The sequence below is a fragment of the Amaranthus tricolor genome, chromosome 2, assembly GCF_026212465.1.
Source record: "Amaranthus tricolor cultivar Red isolate AtriRed21 chromosome 2, ASM2621246v1, whole genome shotgun sequence".
NCBI classification, from domain to species: Eukaryota; Viridiplantae; Streptophyta; class Magnoliopsida; order Caryophyllales; family Amaranthaceae; genus Amaranthus; species Amaranthus tricolor.
The window spans coordinates 14,790,439-14,811,506 of NC_080048.1; the positions used below are offsets into that span (position 1 = coordinate 14,790,439).

A 21,068-nucleotide genomic window follows, 5' to 3' on the forward strand; every position below is an offset into this window, starting at 1 on the left:
TGCGGTCTTTAATGGGTTTAAAAAAACCTCTTTGATTCGTCACATTTGAACCTTTTGTAAGTCAATTATGTATTTTACAAATATTTAATACTAATTAGACATCCATAATGTCGTCCATATACACTTAAATTCTATTACAAATAATAATTCGAGTCCATGAAATTCAAATTTAAACTAATTACTAAAAACACCTATCCAAATCATAGTCCAAATATATATATATATATATATATATATATATATATATATATATATATATATATATATATTAACATATACTATATTATATATATAAAAAGTTACAATACTAATAAAATAGTAAGATAATTTAATAATTATAAAGGTCCGGATTCGGGTCTATGAGGCGGGTTCGGATCCTAAAATCCGGTCTCGCACCGTCAATTATTTTATAGATCCATATCCAACTCAAATTCAATGGGTCTGAAAAAAGACCCAAACCTCTGAAACATTGACCATCCCTACGCCGACTAATTTGGTTTCCAGTTTCTGGCTTAGTGCCAACGCCAGTCTGTTTTTACCAAGTCCCGAAGCACAATCTTTTTTCTTTCATTCATCGTCTTGGATTGCCCAATTTCTCCCTATCAAACTGCTTAATTCATCTTTAAATCACCCGTATTTATTTACTTTCATCAGTTAACCCCTTTATTTATTTTTGTTTTGATTTATAATACTTAATTCAATTTAGGAAGGTTCCAAATTAGATTGATCGATTAGGTTCTCAGTTCAATTACAGAATGGGATCAAGTGGGGCGACGGTGGTGATGCGTGCTAAGTATAAAACTACTCCTAAAGGTGCTGGAGTTCCTGGGGTTTTGAAGATGGTAATGTGTTTTCTTCGCAATTATCTGTATTTTATAAATTTGCCAAGTTTTTAACTAATACATTTTGCTACTTGTTTGCTGTTCTTGCAGACTGTGGATGAATTTTTATTTGCCCCTCATGATCCCTCTTCTGGAACTAAGCTTCGAGTTCCTTTCCATTCCATTAAAGGTACCCAATTTTCTTTTTTCTTTTCTTACTGTCATAATTTATTATTATTGTGAATTCATTTATTACTATCAATAGAGCAATGTCTAAGTTGTCATATTGGAGATGATCGTTTGTTTTCAAGGGTTAATCGGAAACTTTGTTATCACTAACAAATTAGGGTGGCATACATCCCATTCCAAAGTCGGCCTAAGTCGGAGCGATTTAATGGCATTGGATAATGGAATTGAATGATGTGGACTGGAAGTTTGACACTTCATTATACAGTCTTTTTTTTAGGAAGGACTCGAGAGTGCATAATTTCTAAATTCAACCTCTTTATTAGCGTTAACGAGGGTAATGTTGTGTATATCCGACCTTTAAAATCCTAATGTTGTGTATATCCGACCTTTAAAACCTTGCCTAGGTGGCAATGCATTTGGAATGAATGATGCTGCTTAATCGGGTCCTCTTGCTTGAATGTAACTTATTTTCCTATCTGTGTTCAGCACATAGATTCACCAAAGAAGGAGCATCTAAACAAATCTTACTTAATTTGCTGAAGAAGGTACTCTTCCTACTGCAACAATTTTTTTTATTGTCTAAAAGAATTCAATTTAGGTTAACAGTTTCAGTTTGAATAGTTTTTCCAGTCAATGTTAAACTTTGTCCAGCTGAATCATTTTTTCTGTTGTTTGTTTTGGCTTATGAATTGTTTCTCTATACAAGTTACAAGTTTCATCTTTATTCCTAATGGGTGATCATAAAATGTTATTTTGATTGATGCTAATGTCTCTGTTCTAGGGTGAAGGAGGATATATCTTTGAATTTGACAACTTCAAGGATAGAGATATTTGTCGGGATTTTGCAGGTTAGTCAACTTATTAGCTATAACTTTTTGTTTCATACTTTTGGATGCTGAACATCTATGCTTGCTAGTATATGATCTGATGTATTACAAGATTGATATTTACATTAATCAGAAGATAATTTTCCAATAAATATGGTTTCTTGTGAATTACAACCCCGTAATTTTCTTTTGTGAATCACTACTTTGCACATATTATTAGTTATTATAGTTATTTTGGGAAGTTTAACTCGACATTCTGGAAATTTGTTTGGCTAAACTATATACTTGATGCACCCTAATTGTCAAACTTACATGTCATTGATTGTAATTTTTAAGCTTGAGGTTTAAAATGGATGGAAAAGAATGTAAGGTAGTAATCGAGCAAAGACATGAGGATGAATAGTTTTTCGGTGATAAAAGGTATGGGCTGTAACACACGAAGTCATATTTAATGGGTTGTTATTGGCAAAATAGTCCTAAAGTGGAAGTACCTTGCCACTTGTTTCTAGAAGATGTTTACATATATGCTTGTCTTTGCCTTTTACCCTTATTGTGCTAAATTAAACTTTGAGACTATCATGCAACAAAGTAAAAACTATCGAGTTCATAAGATATATTTTGTTTGGTCATTTGAGCTATACTGGGATGATATAAAGGCAACTATATTTTTTATTCTAAGACTCTTCCATTGTGAAGGATTTGTAACTTCATGAGCTATTTTTCGCAGAAGACATCTTGTCTTTGTGTGCCAATAATTTTGAATAGGAAAATTTGTTATTAATGCGCCTGACTATTTTCTATCCGCTCAAAATACACCCTACTGTTGATTGTCTCAGAATACACCTAACTGTTAGGGGTGTTAACTTTGAACATACATTGGGACTTGATAACTAGTACAACTAGGTTAACCTTCTTTTTCCTTTTATTTTTCGTAAACTACTCTCTATTTTCTGCATAGGCAATTGTGAACAAACCAAGAAAAGTGGTATTTAATGGAAAGTGAGAGAAACGTGTGGATATGATGAAAATATAAAATAAATGTGTGGATGAGATTTAATGAAAAAGTATGAGTCATGATCAAAATTAAAAATAGGGAAAATTTAGCAGGACGGAGAAGAAAGGAAAGTGGAGCAAATTTCGTGCCACAGGGTACCTTGAGTTTTCACTAGCAAAGCATTTCAAAATTTCAATCGAAAAAAAAAAATACTTACTCTACTACTCTTGTGGCACACTATTCGAGGGAATATTTAACATCGATTTTAACTCGTTATAACATTTTCTTTTTGAGAAATGGATATTGTGATCATCCTTATCTAAGAATAAGTACTCATTTCTATTGAATTATCGGGATATATGTGATGACAATGTTCGTTTTTCGATAACAAATTCTTTACAACGGGTAAATATTTCCTCGACTTGTGTACAGAAAAAATAAGAGAATAAGGATCAATGAGGGGTGTAACTTTGTAATTCGGTCGAAATGAATGCTTGATTTTTTTCCAGTTAGATAATCAAGAAGATATTAAGGACATATTAACACATCTTAAGATTGTTTTTCGAAAATCAAATGCTGCGATTATTCGTATTTCAAGAAATCAATTGTAATGAGTTCTAATTCACGCTTTCAAAAGTAAAGTATTAAGACTTAAGATGGGTTAAATTAACATGTGATTATCTCCCCGAATGACATTCCTTAAAATAGGAGAGTAAAATTTCATTCCATTTGAATTTCATGACAAAAAGATCTTTTGTTATTTTTATGGGTTGAAAATAAAAAAGAGGAAGGAAGGCTAAATGAAGAAGAAGGTATACTTAATTTTACTGGTTAAACAAGTCACAAAGTATTACTGCTTAACAAGTCGCAAAGTATGTTCAATGTTAACACCCCAAAAGTTGGATTTATTCTGAGATAATTAATAGTAGGATATATTTTGAGTGGACGTGGAACAATTGGGTGTATTCATAATAAATTTCACTTTAGAATATTACTGAGTGTGGTGTTCATTCTATTTTTGAATTCTTTTCTCCCATCTTACAATGTTTATTTGTGGGATTGTAGGATGAAATATCAAATTGACATATTTTTTATGATTTCTTCTAATATAAGGACTTATAAGTCTTTAGTGTTCATATTGTTCATTTTATAGAAATTTACTCAAATTTCCTTGGATGAGTCAAATGAATATTGATTCCATTACCATTTATTTTCTTTCCCATGGGTTTATTTTTATATTTTTGCTTGTGATTTCGGGTTGGGGTAAATTTATCTTGAGGGAACATAATCAAAGCAAGTTTTAAGATCGAAATCTTGAATGTTGTTATATGTTATTCTTCCTTTTTGTGACATGGATTACCTATCTCCTTCCAAATGTAGGGTATGGTTAAAGTTTTTGGTCTTGATGATGTTTAGCATAATGCCTTATGAACAGGCAAGGTAATTGAGAAGCCCCCTGAAACCCCCAAGGAGAACCCCTCAAATGTTTCTAAAAAGGATTTTGAAGAACCTGCTCTTCTAAGTACAGCGGAGATGGAGCGACGAATAAAGCTTTTGCAAGAAGATAGGTAATGTAATGATCGAAAGTATTTCTTGTAATTCTAATGAAACATTTATTGATTGATTTGGCATTTTAAGCGAGAAATCTTTTATTGCAAGTTTTTCGACTTTCCTTTTTCATGGTCCCCGATATAACTTTATCTAATTATTTTATTACAACTATGCCAATTGATCTTGAAACATGTGGTTGGCTAGAGCAACAAAAAAAAAATCAATTTTAGTGATTATCTGCATATATTCTTCTTGGCGTACTGTTAAATAATTTGGGAGGCAATTTTCTTTTTGAATTCGCAATTTTCAAAATTGCCCAAAACCGACTATAATTTCCTTTTTTCAATTTGCGATTTGTAAGGAGATTTGTGAATCATGTGACACTGATTCTTCTTTTCCATTCATTCAAAACTGCTATAACATATTTTGCCTGAGTTTTTGGTTCTCCCTTTGCTTTATCATTATCCCAAATATTAATTGTGTTGTCATTAAATCTTGTTTAATAATATCCCCGTTCACGTCTTATCATTATTGACGTCACGTTGAGCGATTTTGGATCGTGTTAAGTGGTGATTGGGGACGGACGCTCCCGAATCGTGAAACGTGGCTATGTTCTACGTTCCATGTAACTATGATTAAGGGTTAGTCGGGAACTAGTAAACAACCTCTTTGTTTTTACAAGGATAAGGTTTTGTATATCCGACTCACCTAAACCGTGCCTAGGTGGGAGTCATTTACTTACATTGTTATTGTAATGGATTGTTGCCACAAAATAGTTGACTTAAATCAGAAAAGCCTTGAGAAACTCTAGAATTTGTAATACTATGTCCACAAGGTTTATTGGATATTTATAATGGACTTGATTTATGGATCGCAGTGAGCTGGGAAAGCTTCATAAACAGTTGGTTTTTGGCCGAATCTTGACCGAGGATGAATTTTGGGCAACTAGAAAGGTTGACATTCTCCCAACAGGGCTTCTCACTTATTGTGATCGCCGTTTGTTCTCTATATTACAATAGGCTATTGCGTCTTCTTATCTTCACTTTCTTAGTGAGTGAAAAGGTTATTTTGTGCGCACAATAACAATATTTACATTTTTTTTCTCTTGTTGATGTTACTCCACAGAAATTATTAGATGGCGGAAATAATAGATCCATGACTCAACGAGTTGGATTTAAAAGTGCTATGATTTCAGGCATCAAGCCACTTACTGACGGCCGGGTATAGTAATGAAATCACTCTTTTGAGTCATTCTTTTTCATATGATGTGGTATAGATATTTTTTGGTTGGGTGGAGTGTAATTGGGGGTATTATGTTTTTTTATGTGTTTTCTCTTGTTTATTTATACTTGTAAATATAGTAGATCATCTCTTTTACAACATGAGAAGGTATCTTCTTTTATGTGTGTAGATGTTTCGTTGTCTTAATGTATTTTGTTGTATATGTTGTGGTTTAATTTGGAATGCAGTTTATGTATTACCATGCATCACTGTTTGGAAGTAGAGATTAATAAACACTTAGGATGTAAAGTTTCCCCCTTATACAATCTTCTTAGAGATTCCATACCTGAGTTTCTCATTAGCAGGCCATGCGAGAGCGCAAATGAGCCTAATCTTTGTTTAACTTGACTTGAAACAACATAGGCATGAGCTTAAGCTTGTCAAGCTTGGAAAATGTATAGATGAGCTTCGATCATCAATTAGCTTGAGCTCAAATGAGCCTAATTTTGGTGTAACTTGGCTTATAACAATATAGACATGAGCTTAAGCTTTTCAAGCCGGGAACAACGCATTGATGAGCTTGGTTAATCAATCGGCTTGAGCTCAAGTAATTAGTTGTACATTACGTTATTGTTGTTATTGCAATACTTTGAGATCTTTGTATCTATCTATGAATTTAGGAATTTATTTGTTATTTTTTTTTACTGTTGCTTGTTATTTTTTTTTTCATTTATGGAATATGGTTGGAGACTTGGAGCGTAGATGGGAGCCACTTTATATTTTTGGTGCTCATTGAGTGTTGTATCATTCTTTTTATTCTTATCTGCAAGATTTTTCATGAGTTCTTCTAGGATGAGATTAACTATTTCTAGTTTAGCTTATCAAGAATTCATGTCAGTGTTGATTCAATGAGTTTGTTGAGCTCATTATAATTTGAGCTTCTAAAATCTATTCTTGCTTGCAGTAGTGCTGTCATAAAATATTTTTGTAAGTGTGTAACAGTTATATGTTGGGCTTGTCCCTTAGTTAAGAGTAGCATATGTTTTGCTGCACCCTAAGTACCTTGTTTGTTTATAGACAAGTTTGAATTTGAATTTGAATTTGAGAGAATTTACTATTGCCTGTGCTCGCATTACAAGTTGTATTGTTTCCGGATATCAAGAATCGAGACTTTGTACTTTAAGTCAAGAATAATGAGTCTAGATGACCTTTTTCTGTGATTTTGAAGTTTTAACTTTATCAATATCTTAAAAAGTCGAACCACAAGCAGGCCATCATCCATTCTAAAATGGACAATAATTGAAAAATGATAATTTTAGAATCGAGTTTGGTCACCCACTAGAGATGATTGAATTTTTCTGCCATGATTGTTGAATGGAAACATTTGAGTATACAAGTTTGAATCAACTGTCAGTCCTTTCTTCTGTCAACATTATCACAAGTAAAATGCGAAAATCTCCAATGTCAAGACTCAAGAACCTAATTGTTTTCTAAGTCCACCTACTCTTTGTATAGTCCAGATGCTGCGGAGTTACCAATAGAATTTTGTGTGTTGGCGTATTTTGCATGTTTTGGCTAGTTCTTTTGCTATTTTTTCTGTTGTATCTTGTATGGTCAACAAATGGTTTCATTATTTGTCCATTTTAGATTTTCGTTTTACTGATTTTCTCTTTTGGTTTTTTCTTTCAGACAAATAAAGTTACATTTAGCCTGACTCCAGAAATCATACATCAGGTATCATCAGTTAAATCTTATTCCTAGGTTATTTTCCCATGACATTGCTGTGCCCAAAAATCTGGATGTAAATCTGGGTGATTTTTTTACATCATCATGTACAGATAGATCTTTTTATGTTTTTGTTTTAGATTTCCTTTTGTTTGGAAGCGATAGGAATGGTCATTTTACGAAGTTGATTGAGTCATGAATGCTCTGTACCCTCCCTAGGGCCTAGATTGAAAAAATAGAAGGGACAAAGAGGACATCCAATTTAATCATACCTTAAGCAAGAGTTTGTAGGGTCAATAATTACTTAGCAATATCTGACTATGTGAAGACAAGAGTAGCTAGTGAACGTCAAACAATTTGTGTTTTATCTCTGTTTAAATTTAACATTTTTCAATAGAAAAGTTGTGTATTATAATCTTCCTTGTTGAATTTCGGTTTCCTGTATCTTGCTTCCATACGTCTGTTCGAGGGATGGAATTATCGAGATTATATAGTTTATCTCTTCATTCATTATTTGTTGTTTAGTTTAGAGTGGATTTCCCTTTTCCGTTTTTTTTGCTCATTTCTGTTACTTTACCCACCTAATTAATTTATCATGTGCAGTAAGTTTTCTTTGGTAGAATTAGAATTTCCTGTTACGCCAATGTGTCTTACTTATAATTAAGCTTTTATCAGATTTTTGCTGAGAAACCAGCGGTTCATCAGGCTTTTCTGAATTATGTGCCAAAGAAGGTATGTATCTTATTTTTCAGAAGTTTGCAGTACACTCTTGCCTTCTCAACTTTACTTCTGGTTAATTTTAGCAACTTTATTGTCTAAATGTCAGATGTCAGAGAAAGACTTTTGGACCAAATACTGTAGAGCAGAATATCTTCACAGCACCAAGAATGCGATTGCTGCTGCTGCAGAGGCTGCTGAAGATGAGGAGCTTGCTGTGTTCTTAAAGCAGGATGATATACTAGCAAATGAAGCTCGTAGAAAGGTCATCTTGAAAATCAGTCTTCCAGTATTCTTGCATGTATATGTGTGGTGCTTTCTCTGCTCTTAGAAAGCCCATTTTTAACACTCACTGGTTGTGACTCTGCAGATTAGAAAGGTTGACCCTACCTTAGACATGGAAGCTGATCTTGGGGATGATTACACGCACCTTCCGGTAAATTGACCATAACTATATACCTTAATTTTTGCGTAATCTTGTTTTAAGTTTCATAATGCTCCTGCTTGACCACTCAGTATTTATTATACTATCTATATATTTGTTGAGGCACTTGAAGGTAGCTGTCTGTTTATCTCCATAATTTGAAGTGATTTTCAGTACCTTTACAGTTTACAATGCAGAACTTTATCACCCTTCTCTTTTGACTATGTAGGATCATGGTATCCCTCGTGATGGAAATAAGGAAGTCTCTGAGTCCCAGACGCAATATGACCAATACAAGAGAAATCTTTTGCAAGATCTTAATCGGCATGCTGCTGTAGTCCTCGAGGGAAGGACTCTAGGTTAGTTGCTTCTATGTCCAAATCTGCTAAATCTCAGGATGAATGGAAATATGTAACTGTCTTGCATAATGGAATTTTTAAATAAATAACGATATAGAACAATTAAAAGAGATTAGCTTAATTTATCTCCCCTGTATCGGTGAATTGTTTAGATGTGGAGATAGGGGACACTCGGACCGTTGCATTGGCACTTGCCAAGTCAAAGCAAGGTTAGTGAGCTTATTTTGATTCAATGCTCCCAATTTCTAATATTATTTCCTTCTTATTTATGCTGGAAGTGTCAATTTGTAGTGGAATTGACTAATGATGCATCTGAGATGAACAATAACGTGGAGCGGTTGAATAGAGTCTCTAGGATGACGGAGATTGAGGATCTGCAAGCTCCTCGTGAGCCCTCTGTTGCGCCACTTTGCATAAAGGTTTGTTTCTTTGTCATGGACTCGATGCATATAGCTAGAGAGAGGATAGAAAGGGCGTTGTGCCCTTGCCTAAGATCCATTTAAGGAACTTGAAAATAATCCGTCTATGTAGCACACTTAGCTTCTGGCATATTGGTTATGAATATCTCTATTTCCGATACAGGATTGCATCCAAGCTCCTTCACTTTCTTTTTCATTTGTTTATCATTTTGCAGTTTATTTTCCTGCGGATTGTACAGGAACAAAACTGGCTTCCCTGTATTTCTGTTTGTTTATATCCTGCACTTTCCATAAGGGTTCGATTTGCCCTTTTCCTTCCATTGCCATTATTATTAATTGTATATCTTCTTTACAAATTTGTCACCTAGGTTAGCTAGCAAAGTCTTATAGATGTGGTATCCATGACCTTAGGTCGAATCCTATCTACATCACTTGTCCCTGTGGCTCTCGGTGAATCTGGAAAAACAGAGATACACCCTTCAATCTGAAATAGTTGTTCCTTTGAACAGTTTACAATCGATAAGATTCATTCTTAGTAAAATAAAGAACAGAAATCCATTTAATAATATTTAGGTAATGGAATTGTTCATAGTTTGAAATACATTAAAAAAATCAAAACTCCTGTAAAATTCCCCAGGGAAAAACTATATGATGAAGATAATATAAAGCAGAAGAAAAATAAAGGAGAAGAGGAGAAGAGAAAAGGTATTGTTCGGCTTTTGCATCAAAAGAGGAGGTGAGGAGAAGAGAAAACCAAAGGACACTCTAAGGCACCATTAGGCCCTCACGCTAGTTTCCATAAGGCATTCTGAGGGTCTCGCCTTAAGGAATTACCTTGTACAACCCAGTAAGGCTCCTAGCCCATTGCTCACCCAAGGCACCTCCCCTTAGGCGCGCCTAGGCAAACATTTTCAAACTAAGGATACATCTTTGATTATAATGATTCTCATCAAGTATTATGAATTATTCATAGTTTGAAAATACACATCATAAGATCTTTTATGGGAGCCTTAGAGGGATGGAAGCCACTTAATGACGTTTCGGTAACGAAATTTTGTGGATAATATATTCCAGAAGTTCAAAAACTCAACACCTTTTGGTAGTACCAGAATAATTGTTATAGTTTAGAAGGCGTGAGGCGCCCTGTGCTAAAAGTTCCCAGTAGTAAGCATCATCAAGGAGCTAGTCTTTGGTGTGAGGTGTTCAAAACTCAAAAAATACCTGTTCTTCGCCGAAAACAGAGGAAGAGAAATAAAAGAGAGGAAGAAGAAAGAGACATTAGGAAGAAGAGAAGAGAAAACAAAATTGGTGGATCTCGGCATGTCGCATCAAATGGGCTTCTTCTAGGGTAAGATCAAAAGAGCCTTTAAAGCGCTCGACTTAGGCGCTATAAGGTTTTCTGAACGCTTGTCTTAAGAATGGCCTCACCTAACCTCTCATGGTGTTCAACCCATCCACGTGCTTTTAAACTAAATAGGACGATCCAAAAGTATGTTTATTAAATAGATATTTATCTCTGGAAAAATCTTATGATGACTATTATACTTTATGATTGAGGTGATTTTCTTAGTTTGTTTTGCAGGAAGCTATTGCATATTACAGTTAAACTTCCAAATTTGCTTTTGTAGTTAACTAGTTTTTTTTTAAGTACATCTGATGGATAATTTCTAGAGGAAATCAAAATGATGGATAAATTTCCTGAGGAAATTAAAATGGTTATTTTTTGCCTTTTGTATTTATTTTTCTTGTCCGTTTTTTCGGGAAATGGGAGCCTGGGGAGAGGGGGTGCACTAAATGGCATTGAGGTTATGGAATGGTTGTTTGGGATGACTTTTCCTATTTTGTCTCAAGTCTGTTCTTGTCTTATCTATCTGCTGGCTAAGATTTTATTCAATATCTATGCAGGATCCTAGAGATTATTTCTACTCACAACAAGCCAATGCGTTGAAAACTCTAGGAGACAGTACAGTTAGATCTGTAAATTGTCATGTTAGTTCCCAGGAAGCTTATAGTTGTATGAGGCAATCCATCTTGAATATTAAGTCTGTGGGACTTAAATCATCCATCATCAAAGCTGAAGTTGCTTTTAAGGTGTGTATTTCCTGTAAATTTTTCTTGTTCTTTCATCTGCTTCTGACAGGGTAGAATGTGCTTTATGGCTATTTATTTGTACATTCGTACTCAGGTTCTGAACAGTTTGACGCATAATATATCTAGTACGAAGTATAATCTTGGGACAAGTAATCGGGAAACTGTTTTGGATAGATTGCCCAGCAGGACGAAGGAAAATTTGTTAAATGTAAGCAACCAACCTTTCTATCTATTCATCTCTTTAAGATATGGGACTGTTTGGCATTTGCTTAAGCTTTTAAGGAAATATGAAGTATTTTATCAGCTAACGCCCAGCCCCAACTTCCCATAGTAGATTGTAAAGAGTTTATGTTAGCAGTCAAGCTATGTCTAAATTTATCAATTCTTGAAGTATCCTTTGATTCTATTTTGGTTCATATTATGTTCTTGAATAGGAAAAAAAAGGATATAAATCCAATGCGAGCAGGTGTCTTCTAAAATAGCAAATATGTTTAACAAATTAACCTTGATTATGAAGCTAGGTTTAATCTATAGCCTTGTGTTTTTCTGAGATTTAGAGAAATAATGTCTTGTAGAAGTAGTGGAGGTTTTAGATTGAAAAAAGAAGAAATTTATGAACTACCTAACATTAATACAATTATTATTTAAATAAACACGATTTGGTTAATACTGTTATTGTTTAAATACCGTTATTGTAGAACAACTTCACAATTTCCTTTCTTGGTTACTGCAACTTCTTCCTCATCCTTAGAGCTCCCACACCTTTAAATCCTTTCTTGTTTTGATTTTGAAACCATTTCCTTGTCTAGTCTCTTTTAATGAGGAAAAGACTATCATAAAAGTAACGGAAAAGAAGATTCATAAGCTGAATATGAGTGTCTATGAGTTTTTTTAGAAGCATACTTTAATAATTTAGAAAAAAAAGACATTTTTTTTAAATCATTGTACAAAAGGTTGTCACATGGGGGCTCTTGAGAAGATGTTGCTAAATATTGTTGTAAAAGCTGCGTGTCATTCAGTTTTGTCTCCTTAGTCACCCCATAACCATACATCACATTTGTTATGATTCCAACCGTAATGAGATAGCCAAATAGGTGAAACAAGGAATGTTTTTCCAAGCATATATTTTTTCAATGGAATTGAGAAATCTCAACACAAGATTGATTAGTCTTGAACATGATTGACGTGCTATGGCTAAGTGGCTAAGTGTTGGATCTATTGGACATCCTTTTTACTGAATTTTATACAAGTAATTTCCATCTTTTGTTAGTGATGTGAATCTAGGCTTTGCGTTACACACTTAAATTATTATATCTTCTAGTTTTTAATAGTAGTTACACTTCTAGTTACATAAAAATATAAACAATATTAAAATAATTTTTGATGATGATGAGGATGATTGCTTGTTCTAGGCTTTAATACTGCCATTCGCATTTGCTTTTTGCACTATATCCATGCATTATTTCAATCCTATATATCTCTAATTGCGCTTGATTAAAAATCATAGAAAGTTAATATTATTAAAATTTACATTTAGACGAATGAATTAAGATCACACCTAACTATAACTTATAGATTAAGAAGAAAACACATATTAAGAGTGATTGATGAATATTGTTCAAATAGAAAATGGGACAATAATAGTGAATAAGAGGAATAAGTAGCTACACTTCTTTTCATGCAATACAATGCAATATTTTGACCCTTAAATCTATTTGGAATAATTAATAAGCCTAAAAGTTTCTTATGAAAATATGTTTTGAGGCGAATCAAGCACAATTTCACTTGATGTTTTTTTTTTCTTATACATATAGACAAGATGCATGATGATATTGTTTGATGAAATAGTGACTACTATGCATGCATATCTTCTATTAAAAACCAAATGTAGTATGATAAAAGGATGATAGGATTCTGTTAAAGCTGTGGTCAATCAGTAAAAAGTTACTGAAAATCAGTTTCTTATATTTTACTTCAGTAGTCATTGTACACATACTGTTTATGAGGCATGTTTTAGTTACTCACTGCATTATTGTTTTCAGCATTGGACATCTATTCAGGAGTTGCTAAAGCACTTCTGGTCATCATATCCGATTACTACACAACATCTTTCTATAAAGGTACAAAATATTCTTTGATTTTTAGATAAGAGTTCTTGGTTTTTCAAGATACATATTACATATAACATGACTTGGATTTAGTTATTCTATGCTTCAGTTCAATTATGTTGGAAAGGCTTCATCCTACCACCACTCGTTGAGGTTTATTGGGATTAAGATAGGTGCTGGGCGAAACTTTAGTTATTGATGTCTTATGTCTGTAAACTCCTTTTCTTGGCATTACATGGAAACCGCACAAAAGGAAATGGCCCGACTCGGGCATGATATATTTTCTATCATTAAAAATCTCAACTTTCTTAGAACCAAGATACACATTTTCCAGTGTAAACTCCTTATGGTACTTCAAAGAAGATTCTTGTTTTCCCTCTTTTTGGCTAGACTATCTCCATTGGCTGAACTAAGCAAAACTGTTTTCTGTCAAAATTTGTCAAATCTGTTTCGCCTGTGCTTATTATGTTTCTCTCTAATATTTTTTTTTACCCTTGACTTTTCTCTCTTCTCCACCATTCTTCACGGAAGACTATACTTGCCTTTTGTGTTCTATTTAATTATGGTCATTTCATTTTGTGGATTAAGTTTATCAAATATATATTTTTGCCTAAACTCAATTAAAGACATTTGACCTAGTATTGAATATGCAAGACCTTTTTTCCAGTTGAAGTAAAAAAGTTTATTTGCTCATCTCATTATGTGCCACATTGCAATTACATACACTTCTCGTACATTTGTGGTCAAGAGTTGTTAAATTAATGTATACTAGGGCGCGCTATGTAACTTCCAAAAGCTGGTGGTTGCAGGTTTTTGGAGCCCTAGTAAAAATATTACTAGACCATTCATAGAAATTTAATAGTGTGCTATTGAAATAGAACAACATGAAACATATATTCAGCAAATTGATTTTTCACTAATAATTTACTGATTTTCAGTGCCAACTCCTAAATTAAATGTTGACTTTTTTCTTTAAGTAGTGCAGTTCTCAAGCCATTGTCACTGCCAACCATAGAATAAAAACTCACTTGTTAAAATTTCATCAATACCCATTTACTTCTCAAGCCATTGTCACTGCCAACCATAGAATAAAAACTCACCTGTTAAAATTTCATTAATACCCATTTACTTTAATTATTATAAATCAGTTAAATTGTAGTTGCTTATAATTTTGATGATCAAACAAAATAATTAGCTCATGATTAGGTTAATTATTCACTAAAAGTACTACATATAATGCAATTATAATAGCTGTGGGCATATTATTGCATAATAATAGAACAACAAAAGTACAATTATAAGCTCAAAACTCTCCTATGTGATTTTTATTTCCAAAAATTCAATCCTCGTTGGCAGATTTGCGTTATTTCTCCGTTATTGTCATTTTTCACAACACCACCACCGTTTTCACAATGCATCTGCAACCACTTTTTTCTCATGCTGCCAACTCATAAAATGAATGTTGGTTTCTCTTATGCTAAAGAATCTAATAAGCATTGTAAATTAATGATTAATAACATTTAGATTGATTTGAAAAAACAACTTGTAATATAATCCTCAAGAAAATTTAGGAATAATAAACATCAAATATAAGAAAAAAAAAAACAGAATTCAAGATATTTAACTTGCGTATTAATCTTTATGGAAATGATGACAAAAATGAATAATACTTTTATGTATCTTCTGTCTATAATAGTTAAATGTTAGAATGTAACTTTTGTTGGGGTAATCTATAAAACATGATGAAGAATTATGGCATCAGAAGAAAATGGAGGCTTGTTGCCACAATTCCTAATGCAATGAGACAAGAGATTTAAGGTTGGGCAAACTCAAAAAGTGCCATAACTATAAACTCACAAAAACGAAGTAAAAATTAAGCTACATTCGCAAGTTAAATAAACTAAAATAAACTATGTCGATAAACTCATGGGGTAAATATAATTAGGGAAATTCTACATGGTAGCATTGAACTTTCATGAAATGTGAGTGGTAGCATTTTTGTAAGATTTTTCCACATAGTAGCATTATGTTTATGCACTATCTAACTGACGTAGCATTATCAGTTTATATAAACATACCATTCAATTAATATGATGAATATTACATACTGACCTTTATAAGTAAACCAAAAAAAATCATACATCACATTTCCTAATCATAATTGCATAAACTTAACTACTTGAACTACATCATAATGACACCTTATTTTCCAATCATAATTGCAAATAGAAGAAGACATACAATCCCCAAAATCTTTACTACAAATTTGAGTAGCTTTACTTCACTTTTGAGTGCCTCCACTTCACCGGCATAATGATGTTTACAGACATTTTCTTGCGACACCCAACAAAAAAGTCACAAAATTTACATTTGTAGTAGAGCCTAAATGTGTTTGCATCTGAATTGGAAACCCTAATTTCTGTCAACCATTCTTCATTATTGTAACAACATTTGAGAGCGTTGATGACTTCAATTTCTACCTCTGTAGCTTTCACTGGAATGTTAGTTGAAGATCCGGGCATCACTAATGTCAGGAAAGAATATAGTGCTTAAAGATGGTGAAAAATGGTGGAAAATGCTGCATAAAAATGGGTTAAGGCAAATTATCAAGACAACAACCAACACTTAGTAAGGGTATAAACGTCAAGATGCGTGAATTTAACGGAAATAGGCAAGAATTTAACTGATAATGCTACGTCAGTTAGGTAGTGCATAAACATAATGCTACCATGTGGAAAAATCTTACAAAAATGCTATCACTTGCGTTTCATGAAAGTTTGATGTCACCATGTAGAATTTCCCATATAATTATGGAAAATTATGAAATTTTAATCTTGGAGAGAGAACAAGGGCAGAGACAATGAAGAGACAAAGTATACATTAATATTGTGCAAGATATGTGTACGACAAGGTATCAAGAGAAGTACTTTCCTATCTTGTGGATTGGGGATCAGAAATTGAGGAATCTAATTAACTTTCCTGTTTTGTTTTCCATTCGACAACTCAACTCTTTCAAGAGTTGCTTATTTTTGAAATCTATCCATCCTTGAAAATCAGATTAGAAGTTCCCGAATCCATATTATGGATTCCTTTCCCTTTTATTACTGTTGTTTTTAATTTTCTTTTCGTAGTTTAACTTTTTAAGTAACTTATGTCTTATTTAAGGGTTTCTAATCTGTTACAAGAAATCTTAGGACATGTTGGCTTTATAAAATTCACCAATTGCTGGACCTTTGCTCTTTCAAGTTATGAGTTCCTATTTTGAATGTAGTTTATGTATGAAATACACCTTTTGTCACACTAACCTTGAGATTACTCTTCTATTTGAGTCGCAGATTAATAGACTGAAAGATGCAATGGCTCAGATATATCCACAACTACAGGTGACATATTAGTCTTAGTTTTTTCTTTCTACCACTTTTGCGACTTGTGATTGTGTGTTCTCATTATTGACATCAATATGATCAGGTCAGGCAAAGAGCTTATGGTTGTTCTTTTGTATAAAAAGAAAATTAAAGAATATCACTTGTTTTTTGGTTTTTTTTTTTGGAATAAGAAAAAATTTCATTAATCCTGAACAAAACAGTACATATAGTACTCTAACATGAGAACAATCTCCTTTTTTTTGCATCAGCATGAAAGAGGGGCACCCCTTCTAGGAAGGGTTTCCCAACTTCCACTCTTCATGTGCATAAGGGGACCTGAGCACCAAGAAAACAAAAGCAGGCAAAGTAGTTAGCTATAAAGTATACTCTATTTACTTATAGTCCAAAAGATTCCTAATCCAAGGGCGTTGTATATTAATGCTTTTGATTGGAATATGCAAAACTCTGCTCTTTACTGCAAGTTTCACCTACCTAGTAACCTTACTTACCATAGGAACTTTGAAATTCCAAACTGAGTCATTCCAAGCACACTAGATTTCATACGTAAGACTGCATAGGGCAATAGTAGCAATCTTCCTCTTAGCTGTAGTACACTTCCACTTTCGAGATGCAAAATCAGCAAGGGAATCACTAGATCCTAATACCCAAGCATGTCAAAATCTCTCGAAGAGAAAGCTGTAGGGAACGGGGAATCAGCAAGGGAATCACTAGGAATCACTAGGAATCCTGGAATATCACTTGTTTTGTGTGCGAAGAATATTACTTTTTTTGTGTGTTTTGCTTTTATGCTTTGTAGGGAACGGGTTATGTGTTTTGATGAAATTAGTGAACAAGAGCCTTTATGCATCTTTTGTTCAGTGATATTTTTGCTTATGAAACAAACCTAGTAAGCTCCTTGTTCTAGCCTCTAGCCTCTAGCCAGGTTACACAGTACAAGCTTTTCGTATGATTTTTGGGAATTTCAATCTAAAACAATTCTTGTAAGATCCTCTCAAAATTTCCTTTTAATTGATTCCTTGATTCCCAATTGTGATGGAATTTATGACATTCAACATCTCTTTACCATATACAATTTTCATTCTTATAATACTCTATTTTTCCTGCATACCTCTACTATAGCTTTAGATGTTCGTTCATCCATAATAACATCAACACCATTCTTAATCATAAATCATAATAGGGTTCTATTGTGCTGAGCTAAATGCGGCTGAGTAGGGGACACCCCCATGAGCATTGATTCTTGGTTCATGATCATGGGATGTAACTAGGTTTTACTGAGATGGTTGTCACTAAACCGCTCACCCTCCTTTATCTGGGCTCAAACACTCACAAGTGGAATTCTTTCACCCCTGTTAGAAGTGAAATGAAATATTATACTGTTTGATGAAAATAGAATTTTCCCAATTTATTGGACTTGCTAGAATTTGCTATTTGCACTTGTCATTTGATCTACAAGCCCTTGAAACCCCTGGAAGCAAAATTTGGATTTGTTTTTATTTGTAAATTGGCTTTCATTCGCAGGAAATCAAAGAGTCTGTGCAGTCAGATCTCAGACATCAAGTCTCCCTCCTGGTTCAGCCAATGGTCCAGGTTTGTCCACTTTATATATTGTAGCTGCAACAAGATGCAGGATCCTTCCCTGTCACGATACTGTCCAGTTTTTCTTTATAGATTCTTCTCATTAAATTACGTAATATCATAAATTATAACAATATACCGAGTTTTCTCACTTGGTACCAGCGTATTCTCATCTTTGAAATATGTATTTCTAACCAAAAATGACTGCCCTTTTTTGCAATTCCCTTATTTTACTCTCTACAAGAAGCCATATTGCCATAATTTTTGGCAGTAATATAGGATTGTGATGACACCAGACTTGTTGCTCTAACAAAGTGTTTTTCCCAGATGAATCGAAAAAGTAAATCATAATATAGTCTAATATACCAGACAGAGGATGACTTCTTGTCCTCAGTTTGGTCACTACCATCAAGCATAAATCACACACTTGATGATTTTACTTTCAATCTTTGAAAGATTGATAGAAGGGATCCTGCTGAACTGAAAATAGCTTTTAATTTGCTTTCTGAGGAGTGCAATTTGTTTGGATGCAGGCTTTGGATGCTGCATTCGCACATTATGATGCAGACTTACAAAAGAGAATGGCAAAGAGTGCATTAAAGCCGAATGGAATTGTTTAACGATTTATCGTTCTTCCATTGTTTCTGTTTACAACATTCTTTTCAGCAAGTTTCTTCAACAATTTTGGTGGGGCAACCGCAACAATATGTAGATACTTGGTTTGCTTTGGCATTCCTGTATACAAGAAATTTCTGATTGTGAGATCAATAGTCTATATGGTTAAGAGAAAAAATTTTGTGCAAGAAAAAGAAGTTGGATGTTCTTCAACTGAACCTGTTACAACGGAAAAATCCTCTCAATTTGCAAGAATTGTACGAGTTTGATTGTTTTTTATTTCACTTTGTTGGTGTTGCTCTTTATGCAATATTTTCAATGATAATATTGAGCAGGAAATTTTCGATGAAGTAAAGTGCAATATTGTTTGATTCGGCCTAGGTGAGTATTAGATTAGTAAGTTTGTATTTCTTTGTCCTCTAATATTGCTACAAATGCAAAGGAGTATTGTACTAAAAGTTGATTGGGTGAGTTCAGAAAAAGAAACGAAATAAGAAATTTGGATGAGATAACGAACAAATTATGTTTATTAATTAGAATAAGAAAAATAATGTGGATTTATGTTTTAAACAGAAAATATAACAAGTTTTGAATTATTTTAAAACTAAAGATGTTCTAGATTAAGCGTTCTGCCATCTGAAGCTGAGAAAAAAAAATGTCTAATAGCGGGCCATTGATAAATAGAACATAGCTCTATAATTGTATGTTGTTAGGAACAATGGGCAATTAGCGATTGGAACAATTGTCCTCCCCAAATTAGTTCCTCCACCAAATCGTCCCTGAGTTCATGTTTTATTTATCGAAGGTGTAAAAAATTAGTTATTTTATCCGGTTTGACTAACAGGAATCTCCTTTGAGTTCATATTTCCTCAAAAAAGATCAGATGTGGACCATGATCATAAGTTGATACATGAAATTACTGAGGAACGTTTGGTTATGTGGAATCGGAGTTGGAAATGGAATTATAATTTCTAAATCTTGGGAAGAAGAACAAGGCAACAACAAATCTTTTATATGCTAAAAAAGTGAAATAGTGTGCAATTATTGCAAATCAAAATCCACCGATAATTTAAAATTGGGAGGAAATTTTATTTATGGCTTGTTTTATCCAAAGATATCTACAACATCATACAAGGGCAGCTTTTGTATGGATTATATCAAGCCATAACTCAATCTTATTTGCAATGCTAGTTCATCCTCAACAATGTTGGCATAGGCGCACCTTCCTCACACAACAAACAATCTTTCAATCCACCCTTCAAATATAATCCTTATTCAAGCGATGTCTTAATCAAATCTGAATTTTAATTCTTAGCTCCTAGTTTGTATTTTTATTTTATGTTTATTAGAGTCGGTCCTTTTATGTTTTCAGTATTTAATTTTAATAAAATAAACAAAAAAATGTCATGTTATTTTTAAGTATTTTAAAAGTCGTAAGCAAGCAAGTATGGAAGAACAAGTTCGAGAGAAAACAAAGACGAAAATCCAATCAGGACAAGGAAGGTTTTTCAGCAAGTCACGAGCCATGATTAAGCGTGTGGAATGCATGCTCAAAATCATCATCATCTTAAAGTTCTTTTAGTCCATATTAGCTAGGTAATTATTTTATGTAAGCAAATAAAAAATCAGAAATTTTAGTTAGTATCCTAGGTAGTTATTTTCAGTTTAAATGCAAGTAATTAAAAGTTATTTTCGATTTTGTAAGTAATTAATTATGGGACGGAAGTTACGTGAGAAGTTACTTGCAGAATGGACACATAGGAGGCGGTTACCAAGAGGTTACAACCGACCAAAGTGGTAACTACCACACGGTTTCATGACCGGCCATTACTCCTACGGTTTCTTAACTTATTTCAGCTGAAACGCTTCGTTTCAATCCTCGTTGTTTGTATGATTCTTGGATTAGAGTCGTATTTGCAAAAATTCTTATGCTTAGTGTAATTGGCGCACATACTTGTGTCTTAAGAGCGTCGTTACTTGCTACATGGATCTATAGTGAGTATTGAATTTAGCCACTATCATTTTCTTTATTGCTGTTTCGAA

The 21,068-nt window shown here is 33.4% G+C and overlaps 1 protein-coding gene across 1 annotated transcript; it reads left to right on the forward strand.

Moving 5' to 3' along the window:
* Positions 1-443: 443 nt before the first annotated feature.
* On the forward strand, positions 444-19,511 carry LOC130805135 (general transcription and DNA repair factor IIH subunit TFB1-1-like). Its single transcript, XM_057669792.1, has 20 exons — positions 444-842; positions 933-1,011; positions 1,497-1,555; positions 1,792-1,858; positions 4,267-4,399; positions 5,260-5,335; positions 5,508-5,603; positions 7,293-7,337; positions 8,004-8,060; positions 8,155-8,310; positions 8,416-8,481; positions 8,699-8,828; positions 8,981-9,037; positions 9,120-9,247; positions 11,153-11,338; positions 11,433-11,546; positions 13,381-13,458; positions 16,782-16,829; positions 18,354-18,422; positions 18,944-19,511. Exons 1-20 carry the CDS (start codon positions 756-758, stop codon positions 19,028-19,030), a joined length of 1,818 nt encoding a protein of 605 aa, XP_057525775.1. The 5' UTR covers positions 444-755; the 3' UTR covers positions 19,031-19,511.
* Positions 19,512-21,068: the final 1,557 nt, after the last annotated feature.